Genomic DNA, 22,557 nt, shown 5'->3' with positions numbered 1-22,557 from the left:
ATCATTGAATATAATTTTTTTCACCTTCACCTCATTGTGAGGTTTTTTAAATTAATATGACTTTCGTTGATATTTTTGAAGATAAAACACCGTTTGCAATGTTTTGTGACTTGCTACTATATATTTCATTTATTTTTTTTTAATTTTTAGCTTAAATATACATTTGTTGCTCAATAAATCATAAAATCACGATTTTAGTCGATTTTATAAATTCGTACAAAGATCATCCGTTTTAGGAGGAGATTTAGGAGATCGGATAATTAAATTAAAACAGCTGGGAGCACTCGAATTAATGTCATAATATACTTCACTCGATAAATCATATTGCATTAAGATACAAACAATACTTGAAACACTTTAAGAAGTCATGCGGTCAAACAAATGAAAAATGACAAGAAATTGCTATAAGCCTCCACTAAATGTCTACAACTGTTACCTTTAGGTGTACAATATGTTACAACACAAGCCTGATGATTTCCAACAGATCGCTTCTTCAGTTACATCTCTATATCGTCCAGGTCGGGTAGAGGGAAACTGTAGATTTTTATGTTCAAAAATATATGTCTTTCGTATATATTAAGAGTTAACAACTAACTCATATATATGAGTAGTAAAGAACCGGTTACAACCACCCATCCCTATACAAAACTCTTGGGACAACACAAAGATAAAAAACTGAGAGGACTTATAATACTAACAGCTCCATAACCTTCTCCATGCTGCCCGTGCTTGTCTTTGTCGAAGACCACACATGATGTGGAGATAGAAAGCTGACAGAACAAGAATATATGCTGCCCGTGCTGCATGTGCTTGAGTTTATTATACAATATTCAATGTCCATACTTCTTGGTTCCAACACCCCCCCTCAAGCTGGATCAAGGGGATTTATTGAGCCAAGCTTGCCCAGAAGACGATGAAACTGAGCAGATGGTAGTGCTTTGGTGAATAAGTCAGCCAATTGATCATAACTACGAGTGAACACAGTGTGAATGACCTGAGATTGAACCTGAGATCGAACAAAATGACAATCCACCTCTATATGCTTCGTTCTTTCATGAAAGACAGGATTAGCAGCAATGTGCATGGCTGCTTGATTGTCACACATAAGTGGTATGGAGTTGGAACAATGAAACCCTAGATCAGATAGAAGACCTTTGAGCCAAATAAGCTCACATGCAGTGGCTGCCATTGCACGATACTCAGCTTCTGCACTAGACCGAGCAATGACCTGTTGCTTCTTGCTTTTCCAAGTTACAATATTGCCTCCAACAAACGTGCAATAGCCTGTTGTGGACCTTCTATCAATGGCATTGCCTGCCCAATCAGCATCAGTGTAACCACTTATGCTTGTGGATTGGTTATTTTGCATGAGAATTCCCCGTCCAATGGACCCTTTAAGATAACGAAGGATCCGTTTGACAATGTTGAGATGATCAACGGTGGGAGAATGCATAAATTGACTAACTATGCCCACTGCATAGGTGATATCAGGACGAGTAATGGTGAGGTAAATTAACTTACCAACCAGTCTTTGATAATAACTCACATTATGAAGAGCTTCCCCATACATAGTAAGCTTGAGCTTGCTGTCAATTGGAGAGGTTGCAGGTTTGCAATCAAGAAGATTTGTCTCCTTGAGAAGATCAGTTACATATTTTCTTTGATTTAGGAATAGTCCTTTGGATGAGGTAGCCATTTCTATGCCAAGAAAATACTTAAGCCTCCCAAGGTCTTTGATGGCAAAGGTCTCTTGTAGAGATTGCTTTAAGGCTGCAATCTCAGTTTCACTTTCACCTGTGATTATGAGATCATCCACATAGATAAGAATCATCAATCTTCCTCGCATTCCTGTTCGAACAAATAGAGAGGAATCTGCATTGCTTCTAAGAAAACCAGCCCTTTCCAACACTGAGCTGAGCTTGGCGTACCAAGCTCTTGGAGATTGCTTTAAACCGTAAATAGCCTTGTGAAGTTTGCAGACCATACCATTTTGGGCTTGAATATAACCTGGTGGAGGTTGCATGTACACTTCCTCTTGTAATTCTCCATGTAGAAATGCATTTTTTACATCCATTTGATACAAGGACCAACCAGAATTAACTGCCACAGACAAGAGAACTCTGACAGTGTTCATCTTGGCTACTGGTGCAAAGGTTTCTTTGTAATCCACTCCAAAAGTTTGAGTGAATCCACGTGCAACGAGTCTGGCTTTGTGCCTTTCAATTGAGCCGTCAGCTTTGAATTTTACCTTGAAGATCCACCTGCTGCCAACAGCCTTTTTTCCAGGTGGTAAATGAACAAGACTCCAGGTTTTGTTGTCACTCAAGGCTTCTAATTCCTCTGACATTGCCTTCCTCCACTTAGATGATTGGTTTGCCTCCTGAAAGGTGCTAGGTTCAACATTATTTTCAACTTCAGTGAGAAATGCACTGTGAGACTTTGAGAAACAGTTGTAATTGAGAGTTTTAGTGTGAGGATGCCGTGAGGCATAAGTAACATAGTCCATCATCTTAGCTGGTGGCTGTCTTGTTCGAATGGGATATCTCCTAGCTTCTAGAAGTGGTGTTGTTGGTAGAGAAGGGCTTGGGTCTGTCTGAGCTTCACTTGTATGCTCACTGATAGATTGAGAGTGTAGTTGGCCCACACTTGGAATCAAGTCATCTTGAACTCCTTCAATGATTTGACCATTGTTGATGTGATCCTCTGCTAGTGTATCATAGTCAGTGACTCTTGGTAAGGGAAGCAAATCACTCAAGGTCTCATTCTCATTAATATAAGTCTCATTGCTTTTATAGTAGGGCATTGTTTCATCAAAACGAACATCCCTTGACACAATACATTTCTTTGTGATAGGGTCAACACATTTGTATCCCTTCTGAGTTGGTGAGTACCCAACAAAAATGCACTTCACTGCTCTAGCTTCCAATTTATCACGATGAGGTGCTTGCACATGGACAAAGCAGCTGCAACCAAACGTTTTAAGATGCGCCAAGTTGACTGCCCTATTGTTTAGAGTTTCATGTGGAGTTTTGAACCCCAATACTTTACTTGGAAGTCTATTAATTATATAGGTAGCAGTGAGAACAGCATGTGACCAATATCTTTTGGGAACATTCATATGCAGCATTAGAGATCGAGTTTTTTCAAGCAGATCTCTATTCTTCCTTTCTGAGACCCCATTTTGTTGGGGTGTCCCTACACAACTGGTTTGGTGAACAATCCCTTGTGAACTCAAGTACTGAATCATGTTATTGGACAGAAACTCAGTGCCATTATCTGACCTAAGCACCTTAATATTTGAGTTGTATTGAGTTTGTACAAGTTTATGGAAGTCTTTAAATATGCAGAAAACCTCACTTTTTGATTTCATAAGGTATAGAAAGGTAGTACGAGTGAAATCATCAACAAATATGACAAAATATTTGTAACCATCCATTGATTCAATTGTAGGTCCCCAAACATCCGTGTGTACTAACTCGAATGGTTTACATGTCTTAAAAACAGAAGTGACAAAAGGTAGTCTGACTGACTTTGAAAAATGACATGTTTCACACTCAAAGGGTGATTGACAAAAACCGGGAAACAATTTTGACAAAACAAGTTCAGATGGGTGAGCAAGTCTTTGGTGCCAAAGTTGTTGATGTTCAAAATACTTGGTTCCAGCTTGAAACGCTTTAGGCATGACTGAGTTTTTGCACAGGTAGTAGAGACCATTAAGGAAGAACCCTTCACCAATCACTTTCTTGGTGATGACATCCTGAAAAACGACGTTGTTTGGTGAGAAAATGACATGGCAGTTTAGGGAGCTTGTTATCTTTCCTACTGAAAGTAATTGAAAAGGAAATGAGGGAACATATAGGGCTAATGACTCATTATTGTTTGTGAGTATACTAGCTTTTCCCTTACCCAAAACTGACACATTTTTTCCATTTGCAACTGACACTAGTGAGGGGTTTTTGAATGCTTGAAAATTATGCAGATTTGAAAGTTTGTTTGTCATGTGATCAGTGGCACCTGAGTCAATTATCCAACAATCATATTCAGTGCTTGTTTGTAATGCAGTGGAGAAAGCATTGAGAATACCTGAAACCTCTCCTTGTTCTGCAGATTTGTTATTGGCAAGAAATCCTGCAAACTGCCCCAGCATGGCAGCGTGTTCTCCATCCTCCTTTTGTAAGTTTGATGCAGTATTCCCATGATCCTTGGTTTGCAAGTACGCAACAAATTCTTTTATAAGTGTCACAGGACTTGTAGTGAAGTCCATGGATCCAAAAGAACCCCCAGAGGTGACGTTTGCTGCATGATGACTCTTGAAATGGCTTGTTTGTGAAGGTTTTGATGGAATCATCTTCCCATCTTTGGTAAATTTGGGCTTTAACTCGGGATGAAGGATCCAACACTTTTCTTCCACGTGACCAACACCATTACAGTAGGTACACTTGAGATGGTAATTCTTACCTTTGTATATTTTGTGGTTTGCAACATAGGCTAGAGCTTCAGTTGGCCTTGAGCTAGACTCACCATTCATGGCTTTCTTCCTAGCTTCTTCACGTTGGACAATACCACACACACTTTTGAATGTTGGCAGTTCTTGACTCATAAGTATATGGCTTCTGAGATCCTCGTACTCAGAACTTAAGCTTCCCAAGAGTTGGTATATCTTATCTTCCTCCCCTCTCTTTAGTAGCGTATTTGCATCTGTGGTGTGTGGAAGATACATATCCAGTTCATTCCACATGGTTTTGAGCCTGCCAAGGTGTTGTACAAAGGACTTCCCATTTTGTTGAATGCATGCAATGTCTTTCTTCAGTTGGAACACCCTTGCATAATTGTTTTGATTTCCATACATGTCCTTCACCGAGTTCCACAAATCTTGTGAGGACTCTGAGTAGCTAAAAATTTCTGCAACATGCTTCTCCATAGTATTGAGAAGTAAGGACATGACGAATTGATCTTTGCAGAGCCAAGTCTCATAGGTTGGTGAGGTGATATCAGGAGCTTCGATGCTTCCATTTATAAAACCAATTTTTCCTTTTCCTCCTAGAGCAAGTGAAACTGCACGAGACCAAGGTAGGTAGTTGAACTCATTCAGCAAGGCTGAACACAAACGCTGATTGGTGTTAACCTCAGTGTCTGAAAAATTTGAACAAGAATTACGGGAGGTTTTATCCTCAACATTTACTGAATCTTCTTCAGCCATGGCTCAAGGTTGAAGGAGAGAAGCAGCGGAAAGAAATGGCCAGAGACAGGTTAAAGAAGGACCCGCTCTGATACCATGTAGATTTTTATGTTCAAAAATATATGTCTTTCGTATATATTAAGAGTTAACAACTAACTCATATATATGAGTAGTAAAGAACCGGTTACAACCACCCATCCCTATACAAAACTCTTGGGACAACACAAAGATAAAAAACTGAGAGGACTTATAATACTAACAGCTCCATAACCTTCTCCATGCTGCCCGTGCTTGTCTTTGTCGAAGACCACACATGATGTGGAGATAGAAAGCTGACAGAACAAGAATATATGCTGCCCGTGCTGCATGTGCTTGAGTTTATTATACAATATTCAATGTCCATACTTCTTGGTTCCAACAGAAACGAAGGATTGCAGCAATGCCAGTTATCTGCGCCAGTTCTGTTCATATGATACGACGATTTAGAGAGTTTGGTTCAGGAATTTTTTGAAGTGACAGATACTTGTAGCAGCATTCGTATGAACAAACGATGGAAAAACTTACGTTCTCCCGAAACATGCAAAGAAGAAAAGATATGAACGGTGCCCCCTGAATCCTTCACTGACTTCACCAAATTGGCATACCTTTGCCTCGCTACTACATCGGCATTCCTGTCCATCAAGAAATTCTTAATGTTGCAGACCTTTAAACTCATATATGTTTTCTCCACATTTCTCCTGTAATGAAAAGAACATTTGGACCAGTTCATTATTGGTAAAGAAGACAATCAAACTAACCTGAAGAGTTCATCCGTTATCAAAAGGGTTTGGACAGCCATTCGATCATGAGCAACTTCAACATGCTTCGGTCCATAGCATGCACGATCCGGATCCTGCACAATAACAACAGTAAAAATTACAGAGAATGTTGGAGGAAAACGTAGATGAAATACGATAAAGCTTTTCTCCAAGCACAAAAATTCTACGAGTAAAAATTACAGAAATTTAATCCCTCCGACAGACTAACAGGCACATTAACCTTTGGGTTGGATGGCGTAACTACTGAATTGAAGCTGCCCTGTCGCTCATTTATGGTTGTTACTCTCTATCCTAATCTTAGTTCTCGTACTATGACCATGTTTAAAGATCTTCCACTCAATATATATCATGAATCAATCAAATTTCAGTGCTCCTAAAAAGGTATTACCCACGTTTTTTGGTCTTCAACTATCACTGGTTTTGTAAACATGCTTATCAAGATTAAGCCTCCAATCATTGATCCAAAGGTTCGTCAGTTGGCATCCAAGTATAACTTTAAATTAAAGCAACAATTATATATTTCAGTTTAGAACCTGACATTTGAAAGCATGCCAAAGAAATCTTGGAGAACTCGAACCTGAAGAAGAAAAGGCCCCATACACACTGTTACTTTTCTTTAGTTTGGCAATGACAAGTAAAGGAGTTAAAAATATTAACCAAGTTGGGTGTTGTACCTCTTGCGCCGCTTGAGTATCTTTTATCATATTCATCACATTTGGAGCATCTAGAACCTCCCTTAAGCTATGCCTGTCATTGCAAGAAGATAAAATGCACACTTGTAAATTAAGATCGAAAATCATAGACAAGAAACTGCAATGGTGCATTGATTCTGTAAGTCAGCAACAAGATTAAATAATAATGAGTAAAAGAGCATCACAGGTACTGGATGTATGATGAACTGGTAAATTCCCAGCGACCCTTTAAAATACTAAAATTAAACATGATGTGTTCCTGGCACATTGCTAAAAAGTTACACCTGTAGTCAGTAATCCCAACTCCCAAGTACTCATTATTGAATATGAAACATTGAATGCAGACCACTCCAGCAACGAATAATGAACAGTTGGAAATGAAAATGATACAAGAACAAGGGTAAATCAAGAACATTTACAGCACAAATATGGTAGTAGTTTGAACACGTGACCATACTTGTAACCTGAGCTTGTGTGCACAAGAATAATCCGCGACTTGTTCTCAATAATAGTTCTCAGCTGTTTTCTTTCTGCTTCCAATAATAGGTGACGATGAAACTGATCCTGAAGCAGATAAGAATGCAGATTAGGATCAAACAAATTGCATTACGCTTTATATATAGTCAGTTCATAAAACCAGGTAAAGACTGATTCCACAAGTAACCAATTTAAGAAGAAATCTCTATCTGTAGTGCTAAAAATAGTCCACTAGTAAAAATAACGATTGAAGGCAATTCGCAATTTCACACTAAATGAGTTTCAAAAGCTCATACTGAGTCATATCACACCTTTGTGAAACCTGGACTTGCAATCACAGCACAGCGAACAACACTGAAATCAACGTGCTTCAAGAATGCCTATCGATATACAAAGTTGTATCATTAGATGCAAGCTATGTTTGACAGTGTGAGGAGCTTCCGAGTAAAACTCAACTTGAAATTACCTGTAACACGTTCTCAAAGAACTTATTCAAAGCCTATAAAAAACAGAAAGATATTAGTAATACAATAAGTACAGAAACTCGTTTAACATCATTCTTGCCAGATAACTTGATGTCAGGAAAAACAAATTCTAAAAAGGTCGTACCCAGTGCACAAGGCTCCCGCTTTACGCAGGGTCTGGGAGAGGTGAATGTCGGCTAGCCTTACCCCCATTTATGAAGAGGCTGCTCCCAAGTCTCGAACCCGAGACCTACCGCTCATGGGCGAAGGCACTTGCCATCGCACCAAGTGCGACCTCTAGGAAAAACAAATTCTAAAAAAAAAAAAACATACCGACTCATAACCTGCAATCCCAGGTCCGTGCTTGCGAGGAATTGAAGTTTCTATTCGCGAACGAGTAATTGTCATACTGATAGATATAGTTGCAAGAACATTAGTCTCATAAGGTCATAATTTTTCAGGTGCATGGTAAGTATAGGATAACACTGCATATGCTTAATCTTGACTTTGGAGCTTTTTATGAGTGATATTTTCAAAACCACAATTTCATAATGAAAGTCCAAAAATAAGTTAATCAGAAGATTTTAACCAATCTGTCAGGCAGTTTCCTAACACACATTTCAAGGATATAACCAAGATCCTAATGCAGAGAACTACCAGAAAAATGGGGGAGAGTAATGTGGCTAGGGTCCTAGGGATGGGCAATGGGTCTGCATGGATACTCCACCATCACCATCACTCATCACCATTCAAACGAATCATGTTGGAAATAAAGTTAGGCACACCTTTTACCAATAAGGAGAATATGTGCTAATCCTTCTTGCATTAAAACCACAGCTAGATCAGCACTTGCACTCGGATCTGAAAATTGTAGAAACAAGACTACCACATAAATACAAGACCCTAAACATTAATGTCCATCCCTATAATAAGAGGGAGGAGGTTCCACTATGCATTGTATCATTGGTATTTAAGTAAATAACTGAGGCTTTCAGGTAGTACATTCCTTTGTCACATTGGACTACCTGAGACTGGAAAGGACTAAAACCCTTGCATAGGCTTATGCCATTGACGAAGACAGACACGAAATGAGACCATTTTAGTAATTGGCCAATATCACAAGAAAGAGAATTAGAGTATATACTGGAGGCTTGATGGAGTTCGTGCAAGGCCAATGAGTCCCAGACATCCTAAAACATATGACATAGCATGACACAAGTCAATGCATTGGATTACAGGTTTATATCACATGAAATTCAAAGAATCCAACAGAAAAAATAAATATGGATTGTTATAAACTTGTACAGATTAACAAAAATTAAACCTTTCTTAAGACAAAAGGTCGGTGCAGCTCAAGCTCCAAAGTGTGAAATGCTCCTATCTGCATTAAGAAGATGAGAGGCTTAGAGCAGAACTTAAAATTTGCAAATTGGTCAGTACTAAATTCAATTTAAGACGATATTCACCTTTACATATTCATTCTCCAGGATATTCTTCCCACGTATACGCAAGACAGCTCCTACTTTGTCATAATCAGCAACCTAAAAGGAACGTAGGAAATAAGTACAGAACACCAAACAAAAAGCATAATTAGAGCTAATTTTTCTCCATACCTCCTCGACTTTTATTTCTAACTTCAGCTTCACGCGCTCTGCATCTCTTCCACCAGCAGCCGCTTCTCTTAGAACTTTCCTATTACACAATGCATACGGTTGTCAGGAAAATTGCTACTGGATACATGTTGACCAATCAAACTGGTTCCCGAGCATCACTTAATTAAAAAAGAATTCGTATACCATCTCCGCATATAAGAAAAAATACACTCAGAATTATAGAATTCGACTCGCATTGATTGCAAAGTAAAATTTGTCCTTTCTTCCTACAATTTCCAAGACAATGTTACAAGTACAAATACACTAAAATTTTCACTCAAGCTTACCCCTAAGAAAAAATATTTCGAGGAAAAAAAATAATTAATGAAAGTATTTCAGAAACAAATCCAATGCATCTAACAACTAAATTCAAATTCCTCCTATTAAAGTAAAAAATTTGAATTCAGCTGGTGTTGTAACAAGTAAATAAATTTTTTGTTACAAATAAAAATTCGACCTGCAATTAATCAATCAAATGGCGAAGGGGAAAATTGTTTTACCTAACAGTGACAGCCATGACTGTGTCTCCCGGAGCAATCAAATTATAAGCATACCACAAATCATCTGATTCTACCGGTATCATCTGCCACACCCACCAATTCAAAATCACCCAAAATTCAAATCATAATTACAGGTTTACACCAAAACCAGCAAAAACTAATCACTGTATGAACAATAATGATTATGAAATAATCAATCATAATTTACCTTAACGCTGCCGGGTCCGCCGGGAATATAGTCCTTCCGGACAATCTTCATGGTCGTGCTGTACCGGATTACTTCTCCGAACCAAATTCGAAGGAACAAAGTGTTGACCTTTGGGTATCCACCGACGACGAGGGAAGGAAGAAGAAGGACGGAAGGAGGAGCTTGAGAAGAATTCGGTTTGAGTGGCGGTAATGTTACGCCGTGCACGCGCGAAATACTCGACACGAGTTTTTCCGAGGGTAGACTTGGCGGGCCGGGCCGGGCCGGGCCCCAAGCATTTTATAAGTAATGGACTCTTGGATCGTTTACCTTGGGCTTGGTGTTATCGTGCTAATGCTCGAGATTAGTCCGCTATGTGTTACTTGACTACAATATTTATATCTATTTAATATAATTACTAATTATTATTTAACCGTCGAGATGAGATTGTAAGTATTGGACAGGGATCTTCTCCGAATCTCCTTCATCAAGTTCACCAAGTCCACTCATCTGAGTCATTTAAATTTAATCAAACAGCTAAAGTTTGCCTAGCTACAATATTTATATCTATTTAATATAATTACTAATAATTATTTAACCATCGAGATGAGATTGTAAGTATTGAACAGGATCCTCTCCTAATCCCTTCCACCAAGTTCACAAAGTCCACTCATCTGGGTCATTGAAATTTAATCAAGCGGCTAAAATTATTATAACTTTTAAAGAGGCCCCATATTTGTAGCCGTTTGATCAAATTTCAATGCTCTAGATGGGTAGACTTGTTGAAAGGGATCCGGAGAGGATCCCTGTCCGTAAGTATTAGTCAAATTTGAAACGTAGTAAGATATATATTTAACCAATGAAAATTTTAAAATACGTGATGTCGTGTAATTGATCTGGAGATATATTTAACCAATGAAAATTTTAAAATACGTGCCATGTAATTGATATTGGATTCCACAATAATTTTAGGAGGGAGTAGGTAAGTCCTTCATTTCACTTGCCTCTAAACTTTTGGTTTAGTTTATAGGTTTGTTAACCTGCTCGCCCTGCACCGGATGAATGGTGCGTTGGGCATGCTGCAAGTGTCAAGGACCCAACAACGAAGGATCAAACAGACGAGGATTCCAGCTAAACAGAAACAAAAAGCAATACTAACAACGTAACGTAGATATAGCACTGGAAGTCTGAAACAAAATTATAAGGCTTTCGGTCAATCACATTAGTTCACGAACAAAAACAGAACATGGAAGATCAAAATTCCTCCAAAAGCTCTAAGGCATAATTTAAAGATGTACTTAATACAGTGTTCAAAAGGCAAATCTAGATTCATAAACTCCAAAATTATAATCAGAACACTACTCATTCTTCGAAGCTGACGACCTCCTCTACCTGGTTTATCACCTCCTCGACCTCAATAGCTTTAGCCTCGTACTCCTCTTCCTCATCACTTGCTTCTCCGTCCCTAAGATTTTTCCTTGCCTCTTTCTCTTCTTCGTGCCTCTGCTTCCAGTGAGCCACCCACTTCTCCCATTCCTCCTTCAACATTCTTCTCTTCTCACGATCCTGCTCGCTCAAGAAGATTGAAACATCTTGGTCCTCAGCCTCGTACTTCTTGCTGTACTTCTTCAAGTTCTTTGCAATCTCCTCCTCTTTCTCAGGAGTCAGCAATGATGGTGGCCTTGGGCGCCATAAGAACTACAACAAAGGGCTTAGCAGTTAGAGCATGACATCTATTACAACTAGAATTTATCTACTATCACAAAGGGCTAGTACTTCCAAATCTATCATCACAAACTTCATCATACACCACTACGACATTACAATGAGAAAGAATAATTCGTAAAGTAAAACTATTTTAGACCCAATTTCTTCATTTCTTTTTCTGTTGTAAGAACCTTGATGTAATAGAGATGATTAAAGTTTTTTAAAGAATGAGTAACATGACAAAAATAATGAGCATGCGAATAAGATTTAGTGCCTCCTCTATAATGGCGTTACCTGAAAGAAATGATCCTTTAGTGTCCGATAAAGTAGCTTGCCATTGAATGTCCAGATGTTGAAGCCGTTCTCCATCTCATGGACTGAGGTCACTGCAGTAGCTACGTATCTGAAAGACAAAATTAGCATGTAAAAAATCAGGACATAAGTAAGAAGCCAACGGAATAGTAAGAGATCCAAAATTATACCTTCCAGTCGGATCCCATTCAATATCTGTCGCCATGAAATGTTCAGCGGTGGCCATGGTTTCCAGCTCATCGACATTGTAAAACTCTAGCTGCCCATTAAAACCTTTCAATCCTGCCAAAATGATGAAGCGCCCGGTAGGTGACCAGTAGAGAGCATTTGCCTGCTTTCCTTTGAGAGTAGTGAGCTTCGAAACACGGCCAGTATTGTGAGCACTTCGCATGGAGTAGAAACTTATGTCGGGCCTTGGGTTGTTATTCGCGTTCGTGTTATCACAATGAATTACTGCGAACCTGTGGCCCTTAGGCTCCCAAGCGAATGCAATAATTTTGTCATTTTTATTCTCCAATTCCAAGACTTCAATAGGAATGTCCCGCTCCTTGATTCTGAAAAGCTCAAATCCAGTGTATGTGCTTTTCTTTGTTTTGGTGTAGCGATCAACTTTAACAGCTAGATACTCCCCGTTGCTCTGCCAGTACATTTTGCAATCGCTGACGCTGAAAAGATTCTTCTGCCGCAACTCCTCCTTAGAGGGGATTTGAACAAGACTCACCTATTTGTATCAGTGAAGCATTGGTTTAACTACCCTGAAGTGAAATACAGAAAAGGGAAAAAAGAAAAGACCAAATCTAGCAAAACAGACAGTAAAATGAAACAAGATACACACCCTCGCAGGCTGGTTGCCACCACCCAGTTCAGGAACAAATAGCGCAAGAATTGGATCAGTTGGTGACCAACTGAAGTCCATAACATTTTCCACCTTCATTGACTTTTTGTCTACAAGGGAAAATGTCTCCGTTTCATATACAGAGATGACGTTTTTTCCCATTCTGGCAAAGTACTTGTCATCTTTTCCCCCGGCCCATCTGCAAATTTAAGAGAAAATGTGAAGGCATTAGAATACTGAGCAACACAAACTCTCAAATTCACATTTGTGTCATATAAACTTACTTGAAAACAGGCCAAGACACCCCGGCAACACCTCCAGCTCCTCCAATAGCAAAATCATCTGGGCTTCCTTTAAAATCTCTCATTACTTTTCCGGTCCTCACATCAAAAATGTTTATCACTACCCTCTGCAAAATAACTTCACATTAGAAACAGAAACAAGGCAAAAGAAAAATCATAAAAAGTACTGAATCTCACTCACATTTGCATCACGAGGATTGCTTGGTTCATGGCTGCTGTAAGTCACCAAGTATTTCTCACCAGGTGAGAAATCAATCAGTCGAACCTGCAGTTGACAGTTAGAGGTAAGTACCCAAAAAAATAAATACAAATACTAATTAAAATTGTAACCAAAAACCAAAAACAACCTGGGAATGAGCATAACGCATCAGACGATTGAACGTAGAGGCGCCTCCCCAGACTGCAACACCCAGTCTGTGAACAGTGGCCAGGTAAGTCCCTAGAGGGGACCACTGCACGAAGCTCTCAGTCCAGAACTGTAACAGACAATACATATGATTATTCGCGATTGAAATATTCAATATAAGAGAAGTGACTGTTTAGAATAAAAAATTAACAATGTGTAAGGGGAAATACACATCCACTTACAGTGCGTTTGTAGAACGGTTCCGGCTTCAGGTGCCTTGCATCATTCCATAGCACTTCTGTGTCCGCACCATAACGAATGACCATTTGGTCCCTGGCCTTTTCGTCAGTCAGCCACTGTTGAAGGTTTTCCTGTAATGATGTCCAAGGAGATAATATAATAAATACTAGAGCTTATTTTCAATGCATGATAGCCAAAAGTGATTGATTAGAGCATAATTACCCCTGGAGTATACGGTTTACTTTCAGGAGGGGCCCATTGATCCGGAACTTTCATGAACCGATCAAAGTCGTCAAACATGTTCACAACAAAAATATGTGATCGATCCAGCTTGTATCCATGAGTCCTCTCTTTGGCAAGCTCAGCTTCCTACAATTACAACAAAGCAAGTTCACATATCAATCATTCACACCTATCAATCGGCCAAATTTCGTTTGAAACACAAAAGACGCACAAAATGTCATTTCTAAGAGAAAAGATACCTGAGGAGTATTAAACTCAAGGAAGCAATAACCCAAGGTTTTATTGGTTTCGGGGTCAAGAGGCATCCAAAAGCCATCGTCTTTGATCACACCAATCTGACTGTAGATTTTACGAATGACGTTTTCGAGTTTCTCAAACTTTTCCAAAGGAACAACAGGGAGGTTATCAACAACAATTATGCTGCCAAACCCTGAGTCCAACTCCGAATTGTCCACTTTGTATACATCCTCATCGTCACTACGCAACCATAAATATAAATCAATCAACTAATTCAAATAAACATTCAAATCACGCTGCTACAGAGCAAAAACACAAAATTTATGAATTCCAAACAGCGAAATCTTGCTATCAAATTCGTGGAAACGATAGGGTTCCGGAAAAAACGAATCATGCTATCAAATCAAATCTCTGGAAAGTTAGGGATTGGTTCGGAGCTAGGGTTACCTGATAATGCCAAAGTCTTCGCCGGGAGGGAGGCGGATGGAATCGAGGTCGAGCTGCGAGAGGTCAATTCCGATTCGGGCCGCCGTCGCCTCTATGTCGTTGTACGCCATGACGTCCGCCATGTTTATGTCGGAGAAGCCGGAGATTCGAGAGGGCTCGCGCAGCAGTGCAGCGGAGGTGGAGAGTGCTTTTTAGGGTTTTGTTGCGACTGTGTGCGTAAGCTGTCGTTTGCGTTGCGGATGCGTTTGCCTTTTCTCGGTTCCTACGAAATAAAACGAAACTATAAATATTAATGTTTATTTTCAAGCCCAACAAAATAAGGCCACGACTATCATGGGCCTAGAAATTGTCCCCAAAACTGTGGAGCTAGAGCCCAATAAATACTAGCCACGTGCGCGAGTCTAAAGGTGCCCAGTCGGAATGTGTTTTAGGATTGAATAATGTTACGTAGATTAAATTTTTAAAATCAAATTACAAATCAAATGACGTGTCATCAATAAAAAACAAGCATCTTAATCGACATTTAATTATTAATCCAATCATCTACAACCACATTATTTAGTTTGCAAATTTGGTTTAAAAAATTTAGTCTACTTAGTATTACTGTTTAGGATTTGTTTGAAATTTCTTTTGAAAAATAACAAACGCTTCTAATTGCAATTAGTAAAAAAACGAAAACGGTTCTCGTTGTAAAAGCATTTTTGGATTCATAAAAAGGTTTCTCAGTATCCGCTTGTGTGTAGTAGGAAAAACTTTTAAGAGTTTTAGGTCATGGAAGGGTGTTTATGAAGTGATTGTTTGTGCTTTTTCGAAAAGCAATTAAATTTTTAATAAAATTTATACATATTCATAATAAAAATGTTATATAATAAGTGTCTTTAATATAAACAATTCGCAAAGCGTAAAAAATTCAAGGACTAAACAGTTTTAGAAATTCAAGTGACATTGATTCATTGTAATTTTTCCTTGAATTTTTAGAGAGAGTCTAGATCGTCCAGCGAAATTCATGAATGAAACAAAATCGAAAACTGCAGAAGATAAGAAAATGAAGAAAGAAGCTGAAGATGTAAACTCACTTGGTCTACAGACTACTTTTATTTTGTTCATTCACGTCTAAAGCCCGGAGAAAAGCAGCATCAATATTGGATGCGATTTCGTAGAAGATTAGAATGTCACTACTGTTTGTTATCAAGGAAGACAGATTAGTCTAGTCTTATATGGTATGAAGGAAGATAGATTAGTCTGTCATTAATATATGGTTTTATCCACATGACGTCATTGTTTTGTATTAAATTTGAACTTGAAGTATACATTATTTGGAAAAAAGTTGTTAGGGAGACTCTCTCAACAATTAAACTCTCCATGAACTCTCTTTCAGCTCATGTTTTTTGCATAATATTTTATAACGTTAAACTATCAGCCGTGTTTAAAATTTATTCAATATGGTCGATATTTTGATGGAAATATTTCCAAAAAATCAGATAAAGATATAGAAGTCTATTCTAAACTTCAACTCATATTGAAGCAACAAAGTTTAGGCTAAAATTGACATATTGTCGATATTTCTTACACTTTTGTTAAATATTGAAAAAATTATTATATTTCGTCAAAGCCAATGTTTGACATAAAGTTTCATTTTAAATTTTCATGCTTGTCATCAAAAGCAACCGATATCGATATTTGATATATTCATCTATATTTTCACAAATTTATATATCAATAGTTTCACTCATATTGATATTTTTGACTATCATATAGCAGAGCGTACATAAGAGTCTCATTTTGACAGAGTTTTCTTATATGGCCTGACTAGTTTGTGGATTTTTTTGCCCAGTCAGAGGCCTTGGTGCAGGTGGTGTTGTCATGTGCAGCCACGTTGAGGACAATTATATGATCATATCCGTCTGCATGTCGCATGCAGATTTTTCTCAAGTTCTCAACGCGTGTCATCCGCCGTCTGCTTTTAAACCCTTCCTCTCCTACGAGTCATTTTTATTAGGGTTTTTGTTGCATATTTATATATGCTTTCACCTCAGCCGAAGAGCTTTTTCTGCTGGTAATTATAAATCTCCAATAGTTTTTAATTTACTTAGCTAATTAATTCATACCTGTTCTAAATTCTAATAGCCGGATTTACCATGGAATCAACTCAAGCTAAGTAGCAGCTCGCACTGATCGATCAGGTAATTAACTTTTGATTTTCATCATTTTTTCCGAGCATCATCACATCTTTTAATTATTTAATCACTCAAAAGTTGAATGAGAAAAATCAATGATTTATATTGGAATTATTTTATCATGTTTGTTAATTTCGATCTTTGTTTTTAATTTAGTTTTGATTATTTTGGACCTTGCTTACTGAATGATGCCTTTCAACTGTTGGAGGAATTTGAATTTTGAACTCTTGTTTAGATTTTTTCAATCAATTTCAATTGTAACAGGGAATTTATGTATCTCTATTTAGAAATTCCCTCTAAATTCTAAGTTTATTTTCTTCATCGAAACTCAAAATTCAAATAATTAACTGGTAATAAAATGGTTGCTATATTTGTATCCATAGGCCATGGAAGATCCAAGTGGGGAGTCCGAGCTGGAAGAAGACTTTCCAGAAGCAAACTGTGGTAAGATGAGGTGGATCTTGAACAAAGGATGGGGACTTGGGAAGAAAGTTCTGGTGACTGGTTTGGTAATTTCTTCTGCCCCAATTGTTCTTCCGCCGCTTGTGGTTATTTCCGCAATTGGGCTTGCCCTTTCTGTTCCATCCGGCATTATCTTGGCAAGTTATGCTTGCAGTGAGAAGATCATGAGCAAGTTACTTCCATATAGTGAGCCGCCTCCTTTGTTGGAAAATAATGTAACGTTAATGTCGAATAACGAAGAATTGCAGCATGACGAGGAATGGGAACGGGGTATGTGGGTAGGAGCGAAGACTGATATCGAAAAGGAAGAAGGATGGGATTGGACGGATCGACTCGAAGGCCGTGAGATGAGAGTTGAATTTGTTGATGAGGAAACTGGTGACATTATTGAGGAGGCTGCGCAAGGAAATGTAACTGAAGATGTGGGTGAAATTGAATTTGTAGAAGAAAATGGATATGAGAGGGACGTAGATGAGTCTACGGATGAGGAGGAAAAGCTAATATTGGATAGTATTTATGAGGTGAAAATTAAAGGATTGAGTGAGGATTTTAAGGATGATTCCGTACTAGATGAGAATCAAGTCGATGAGGTGTGTGGATTAGTGTTCAATGTAATTGAGGGTGATGTGCAAATGGGAGTGATACCCACTGAAGGGACTACCGTAGCAATCAAAGAAAGCGAGGGTCAAGAAAGAGTAAATGATATAGTAGAAGAGGCGGAGTTGGTGGAAGAGACGAGGGGCTTGCTAGAAAAAATTAGGGATGAAGGCAACACTGATAATGCAATGGAGATGGACAAGCGGTATGTGGGAGAAAGTGAAGGAGGTGGGGAGCTAATCAATCAAAAAGTTGGTTCAAATGCTGAAGAGATTGAGATACCAGTTGAAGCTAGAATTGCTGACATTGGATCGCAAGAATCAACTAATACCAGGGAAGGTGGAGTTGGGGACGTTCCAGAGGTATGCAAGGATTCCAAGAAATGAGATTTGCTAACGATGCAAAGACCGTTTATGAGGATGTCAAACCGGTTAGAGATATTGGGAGTGTTTCGGAAAGCAAGAATGCAGAGAATGATTTAGCAGCCGAGAAGCCAATAGGGGAAACCAAGAATAATGTTAAAGACGTTTTAGTGGAAGAAAAATCAAGGGCAAAAACAAGGAATTTGAAGCCTTTGGCGAGCAGCTTCACGGAAGACAAGCAAAAGTTTGTGATAAACAAAGAGGAAATGGTACAAGGAAGGAGAACCGATGATACAATCAATGAATTAGAGTTTCAGTTGATTAGAGAGAAGGAAATTGTGGTTTCAAATGCAGATGCAAGAGAGATTGCTGATGAAAGCGGGCTTCATTTGTTTGATGAGAAGAATCAATCTGGTCAGCAAGACTGGCATTCTTCTTATGGAATTTCTCAAGGTAAAGTTTTTAAACCAATCCTCATAGGAATTTCATGTTTTGGGGTTTCTTTCCTTTACAAATAAGGGAAAATAGCTACGATAAACATATTTAGACAATTGGTTTACATATATGATCATTTTTCAGTAACAACATATCATATTTCGGCTACATAACATAACACAATACAACAATGATATAATGAAGCATAATAAACAGTGATCATTTTTGTAGTTAAATGTCAAAATATGTATATTGCAACTAATTTGCCTTTTTGTTCCCTAGTCCACAAATTCTAATGCTGACTCAATCTTTAGAATGTGCAGGTCATGTGGGTGATGAAGGTGCAGATTATGCAGAGCTTCCCATTTCAAGCATTGCACGTGAATCTACAGATTCTGGAATATCATCCGGAAAGGACATTACAATGCCTTCAAATGGGGTTAGAGCTTAATTTATGTCTTTCAAAGATTAGCTAATTTCTTATGTACTAGCTCATAAATTTCTGGGGGAAACAATCTTTACATCGATTTATTCTCCACATAATGTTCATGGTGAGTCTATTTGCATGCTTAGGCAATATTGTTTGTAGGCTACTCAATTACATTGTTACATTACAAGTTTTACCTAGAATGCCAGAAATTATACGACACTGTTTGCAAAACAACACAGGTAAATTGACATTTAACATGATAAAAAAGAAAGTCTGTTTGCAAAGCGACATAAGTCGATTGACATTTAACAGGATAAAAAAGGAAGTGTACACCAAATGCAATGAAAATAAGAGAATCTATATGTTTCGCAGATTATTGAGTTGTTGGCAATTATTTAGACTGGATATCACTGCTTTACAGATATTGTACCTATCGAAGAAGTGTATTTGTACTTCAATTTGTTTCTATAATGTAGCGTCACGATGGCTGAGTTAATTGATTTATTGCATCTGTAATCTAATGTGATTGATAGCTGAGTTAATTGACTTGCATCTGCAGGTACTGTATGATGAGACGAAAATATGGGCGAAGATCGACGCTATACGAAGTATAGTCGGATACAAAGGCACACCCCACGCAACATGCATAGAGGAACTGAAGGCTCTTTACCTCTTCACAGGTGTGGAACCCCCTACAGTATCATTTAGTGACCCTCCTGATCTCGCACAGGTTAATCACAATCTTCGCTTTCTCATGTCCATAATCGGAGTTAAATTGGACTCGTGAATTGCTGGCGGCTTGTACTTGCAGATATTTGTTGTCCGTTTCCGGTTTGATGTCACACTAAGAGCCTTAGTAGAGTTAGATTGTGTATATTGGTTTAGCATTTGTTTGCTGCAGATGCCAGAAAACCTTTTGATCCAAAGTTTGTGCTCCCCGCAAGCTAGAAACTGTTAAGGTTTCCCATCCTCTGCCATTTCATCGGCAAGCCTCCCGTAGTGTTCTGCAGTCTTGGAAGTCGAAGCTATCTGTAAGAGTTGTATTTTTGGCTGTACTAGTGCAAATTTCTTCTTTGCTTCTCATGTTGCTTTCTTCTGTAGTTCCTTTTTTGGGCTTTAAATCTGTTTACTTAACTTCTTAAGGGTGCGTTTGTTGCGCCGGACTGTCTCGGACTGGACTAGCTGCCGAGACTAAGCTGGACTGGCTTAGACTGGACTAAGCTGGACTAACTTAGTGAAGCGTTTGGTGCAGTCTCGGACTAAGAAGCAGGATAAGAAAAACAGTACTGTTCACCAGATTTGTGTTTGCTTAGACTAGGACTACAAATTTTTGCCATTGTGTAATAGAGTAATGCTACAAATCTCATGATATGGGTTAATTGGAGCATATTTTTGCCATGTATATTATGAATACAACAACAACAACAACAACAACAACAACAACAACAAAGCCTTTTCCCACTAAGTGGGGTCGGCTATATGAATCCTAGAACGCCATTGCGCTCGATTTTGTGTCATGTCCTCCGTTAGATCCAAGTACTCTACGTCTTTTCTTAGAGTCTCTTCCAAAGTTGTCCTAGGTCTTCCTCTACCCCTTCGGCCCTGAACCTCTGTCCCGTAGTCACATCTTCGAACCGGAGCGTCAGTCGGCCTTCTTTGCACATGTTCAAAATCACCGGAGCCGATTTTCTCTCATATTTCCTACAATTTCGGCTACTCCTACTTTACCTCGGATATCCTCATTCCCAATCTTATCCTTTCTCGTGTGCCCACACATCCCACGAAGCATCCTCATCTCCGCTACACCCATTTTGTGTACGTGTTGATGCTTCACCACCCAACATTCTGTGCCATACAACATCGCTAGCCTTATTGCCGTCCTATAAAATTTTCCCTTGAGCTTCAGTGGCCTACGACGGTCACACAACACGCCAGATGCACTCTTTCCATCCAGCTCGTATTCTATGGTTGAGATCTCCATCTAATTCTCCGTTCTCTTGCAAGATAGATCCTAGGTAGCGAAAACGATCGCTTTTTGTGAGCTTCGCTAGATTGCTCCGGTCATTAGTGTGGATAAGTATATAAATGGATAGAGATAGGAAAGCAAACACAAGATGTACGTGGTTCACCCAGATTGGCTACGTCCACGGAATAGAAGAGTTCTCATTAATTGTGAAGGGTTTACACAAGTACATAGGTTCAAGCTCTCATTTAGTGAGTACAAGTGAATGATTTAGTACAAATGACATTAGGAAATATTGTGGGAGAATGATCTCGTAATCACGAAACTTCTAAGTATCGGAGTGTGGTGTCGTCTTGACTTGCCTTATCTGTCTCATAGGTAGATGTGGCATCTTCTCTGGAAGTACTCTTCCTCCATCCAGGGGTGGTATCTTTAACTGGTGGAGATGCACAAGGTAATGTATCAATTTCACTTGAAGCTTACTTGTAGTTTCAGGCTTGGTCAAGCGCGATACAAACCATGTAGTAGGAGTCCCCCAAGTCGCCGAGCTAGGGGGTCTGCTGAAAGAGGTGACAGACAAGGTAAGCAATCAGAGCTCCGACTGATTGTTCACCTTCTCCCCATCTTGCAGCAGCATGAAGGATAAAGAGAAGAAAAATGAGAAGAGATGATATGAGATACTTTTGCTTTTGAAGAAGTAACTTTCCACAGGCTTATTCTTGAACTGAGCTGGAGGGTTTTCTGGTTTCCTCCAGAGTATAAGGCCGACTGAAGAATTTGAGGGTCAAAACAAGTCCATCAAATCTAGAGTACGTTCCACCCTGCTGATATGGGATACTTTTGCTTTTGACAGAGTAATGAATGTATCGGCACGTGTGCTGTTACGCTTGTCTCCACATGCTTCCTTGTATCCTTCGCACTTGCCCTATCTGTTCCTCAAGCAGATGCGGAATCTTCCCTAGAAACATAAGATGTTGAAGATGAGTACTCGAGAGCAATGCCAGGTAAGTAATCAGGTAAGGGGTTCCAGGCAGTCCGTTCCTGGCTGGAAGCTTGATTCCAAGTGCTGACTGATTGCTCTCTTTCTCCTTGTCTTGCAGGTAAAAACAAGGCCAAAAGAAAAGACAGGGAAAAAGCATGATATGGGATACTCTTGCTTTTAACCCTGATGATATGAGATATTCTTGCTCTAGTATAGCTTGTTTGCAGAGGTATTATCGGGGGGAAAGAAAGCTGAATATTTTGAAAGGCTTCGTTGGGAGTGCCCTCTCAGATATGATGAAGGGTTGAGCATTTTTGCAGGTCTGCCTGTCCGTTGGGGATGGAGGTCGACATATATAGGAGTCTCCCTAACAACAAGTAGTAATGCTATTCCTTTACCCTGCTTGGTCATAGCACGGTAGTGGGAGCTGCCAGTTTCACATGTTTTAACTCTGTCAGAGCACTTTGAAAAAGTGGTCTGTGGTATCTGGCTCTCGAGATTCGGAGAACGA

General features: G+C 39.0%; 3 protein-coding genes across 6 annotated transcripts; 1 reads left to right on the top strand and 2 right to left on the bottom strand.

Moving 5' to 3' along the window:
• Positions 1 to 289: 289 nt before the first annotated feature.
• LOC103451128 (protein PELOTA 1) lies at positions 290 to 10,202 on the bottom strand. 2 transcript variants are annotated; one of them, XM_070809344.1, is made up of 17 exons: positions 9,991 to 10,191; positions 9,783 to 9,865; positions 9,244 to 9,322; positions 9,097 to 9,171; positions 8,955 to 9,011; positions 8,775 to 8,820; positions 8,416 to 8,491; positions 7,964 to 8,039; positions 7,633 to 7,665; positions 7,478 to 7,546; positions 7,147 to 7,253; positions 6,672 to 6,744; positions 6,536 to 6,574; positions 5,977 to 6,071; positions 5,744 to 5,850; positions 5,605 to 5,640; positions 290 to 535 (listed from the first exon to the last, which is right to left on the bottom strand). In XM_070809344.1, exons 1-17 carry the CDS (start codon positions 10,039 to 10,041, stop codon positions 498 to 500), a joined length of 1,140 nt encoding a protein of 379 aa, XP_070665445.1. In that variant the 5' UTR covers positions 10,042 to 10,191; the 3' UTR covers positions 290 to 497. The 2 variants fall into 2 exon arrangements, with proteins under 2 accessions (XP_070665445.1, XP_008388787.1); XM_008390565.4 differs by lacking the exon at positions 290 to 535 and having other exon boundaries at positions 5,229 to 5,640; positions 9,991 to 10,202.
• A 947-nt stretch (positions 10,203 to 11,149) lies between these two features.
• Positions 11,150 to 14,918, bottom strand: LOC103451126 (eukaryotic translation initiation factor 3 subunit B-like). The gene is made up of 11 exons (XM_008390563.4): positions 14,639 to 14,918; positions 14,194 to 14,431; positions 13,934 to 14,080; positions 13,714 to 13,842; positions 13,473 to 13,601; positions 13,307 to 13,390; positions 13,108 to 13,232; positions 12,824 to 13,022; positions 12,159 to 12,709; positions 11,971 to 12,079; positions 11,150 to 11,667 (listed from the first exon to the last, which is right to left on the bottom strand). The coding sequence occupies exons 1-11, from the start codon at positions 14,758 to 14,760 to the stop codon at positions 11,332 to 11,334; spliced, it is 2,169 nt and encodes a 722-aa protein (XP_008388785.1). The 5' UTR covers positions 14,761 to 14,918; the 3' UTR covers positions 11,150 to 11,331.
• A 1,715-nt stretch (positions 14,919 to 16,633) lies between these two features.
• Positions 16,634 to 20,503, top strand: LOC103451127 (uncharacterized). 3 transcript variants are annotated; one of them, XR_011574142.1, is made up of 5 exons: positions 16,634 to 16,821; positions 17,199 to 18,689; positions 18,995 to 19,110; positions 19,661 to 20,132; positions 20,245 to 20,503. XR_011574142.1 is itself a non-coding variant. In XM_029090205.2 (4 exons), exons 2-4 carry the CDS (start codon positions 18,239 to 18,241, stop codon positions 19,886 to 19,888), a joined length of 804 nt encoding a protein of 267 aa, XP_028946038.1. In that variant the 5' UTR covers positions 16,634 to 16,821; positions 17,199 to 18,238; the 3' UTR covers positions 19,889 to 20,503. The 3 variants fall into 3 exon arrangements, 2 of the variants coding, with proteins under 2 accessions (XP_028946038.1, XP_028946039.1); XM_029090205.2 differs by having other exon boundaries at positions 18,986 to 19,110; positions 19,661 to 20,503; XM_029090206.2 differs by having other exon boundaries at positions 16,635 to 16,821; positions 19,661 to 20,503.
• Positions 20,504 to 22,557: the final 2,054 nt, after the last annotated feature.

The sequence above is a fragment of the Malus domestica genome, chromosome 12 (assembly GCF_042453785.1).
Source record: "Malus domestica chromosome 12, GDT2T_hap1".
Classification (NCBI taxonomy): Eukaryota; Viridiplantae; Streptophyta; class Magnoliopsida; order Rosales; family Rosaceae; genus Malus; species Malus domestica.
This window is presented reverse-complemented; position numbering and strand designations above follow the sequence as displayed.

Bases quoted from the DNA above. Each gene is read 5' to 3' on its own strand.
- LOC103451128 (XM_008390565.4), bottom strand. From the start codon at position 10,041: ATGAAGATTGTCCGGAAGGACTATATTCCCGGCGGACCCGGCAGCGTT. The intron at 8,040-8,415 runs GTGTGCCTAACT...TATATCTATCAG, and splicing joins ATTCTCCTTATTGGTAAAAG to TATGACAATTACTCGTTCGC. The intron at 7,666-7,963 runs GTATGTTTTTTT...TGTTTTTTATAG, and splicing joins GGATTGCAGGTTATGAGTCG to GCTTTGAATAAGTTCTTTGA.
- LOC103451127 (XM_029090205.2), top strand. From the start codon at position 18,239: ATGCAAGGATTCCAAGAAATGAGATTTGCTAACGATGCAAAGACCGTT. The intron at 18,690-18,985 runs GTAAAGTTTTTA...CTCAATCTTTAG, and splicing joins TTCTTATGGAATTTCTCAAG to AATGTGCAGGTCATGTGGGT. The intron at 19,111-19,660 runs GTTAGAGCTTAA...TTGCATCTGCAG, and splicing joins TTACAATGCCTTCAAATGGG to GTACTGTATGATGAGACGAA.
- LOC103451126 (XM_008390563.4), bottom strand. From the start codon at position 14,760: ATGGCGGACGTCATGGCGTACAACGACATAGAGGCGACGGCGGCCCGA. The intron at 13,602-13,713 runs GTAAGTGGATGT...TGTCTGTTACAG, and splicing joins AACCGTTCTACAAACGCACT to TTCTGGACTGAGAGCTTCGT. The intron at 12,710-12,823 runs GTGTGTATCTTG...TGATACAAATAG, and splicing joins GTGGCAACCAGCCTGCGAGG to GTGAGTCTTGTTCAAATCCC.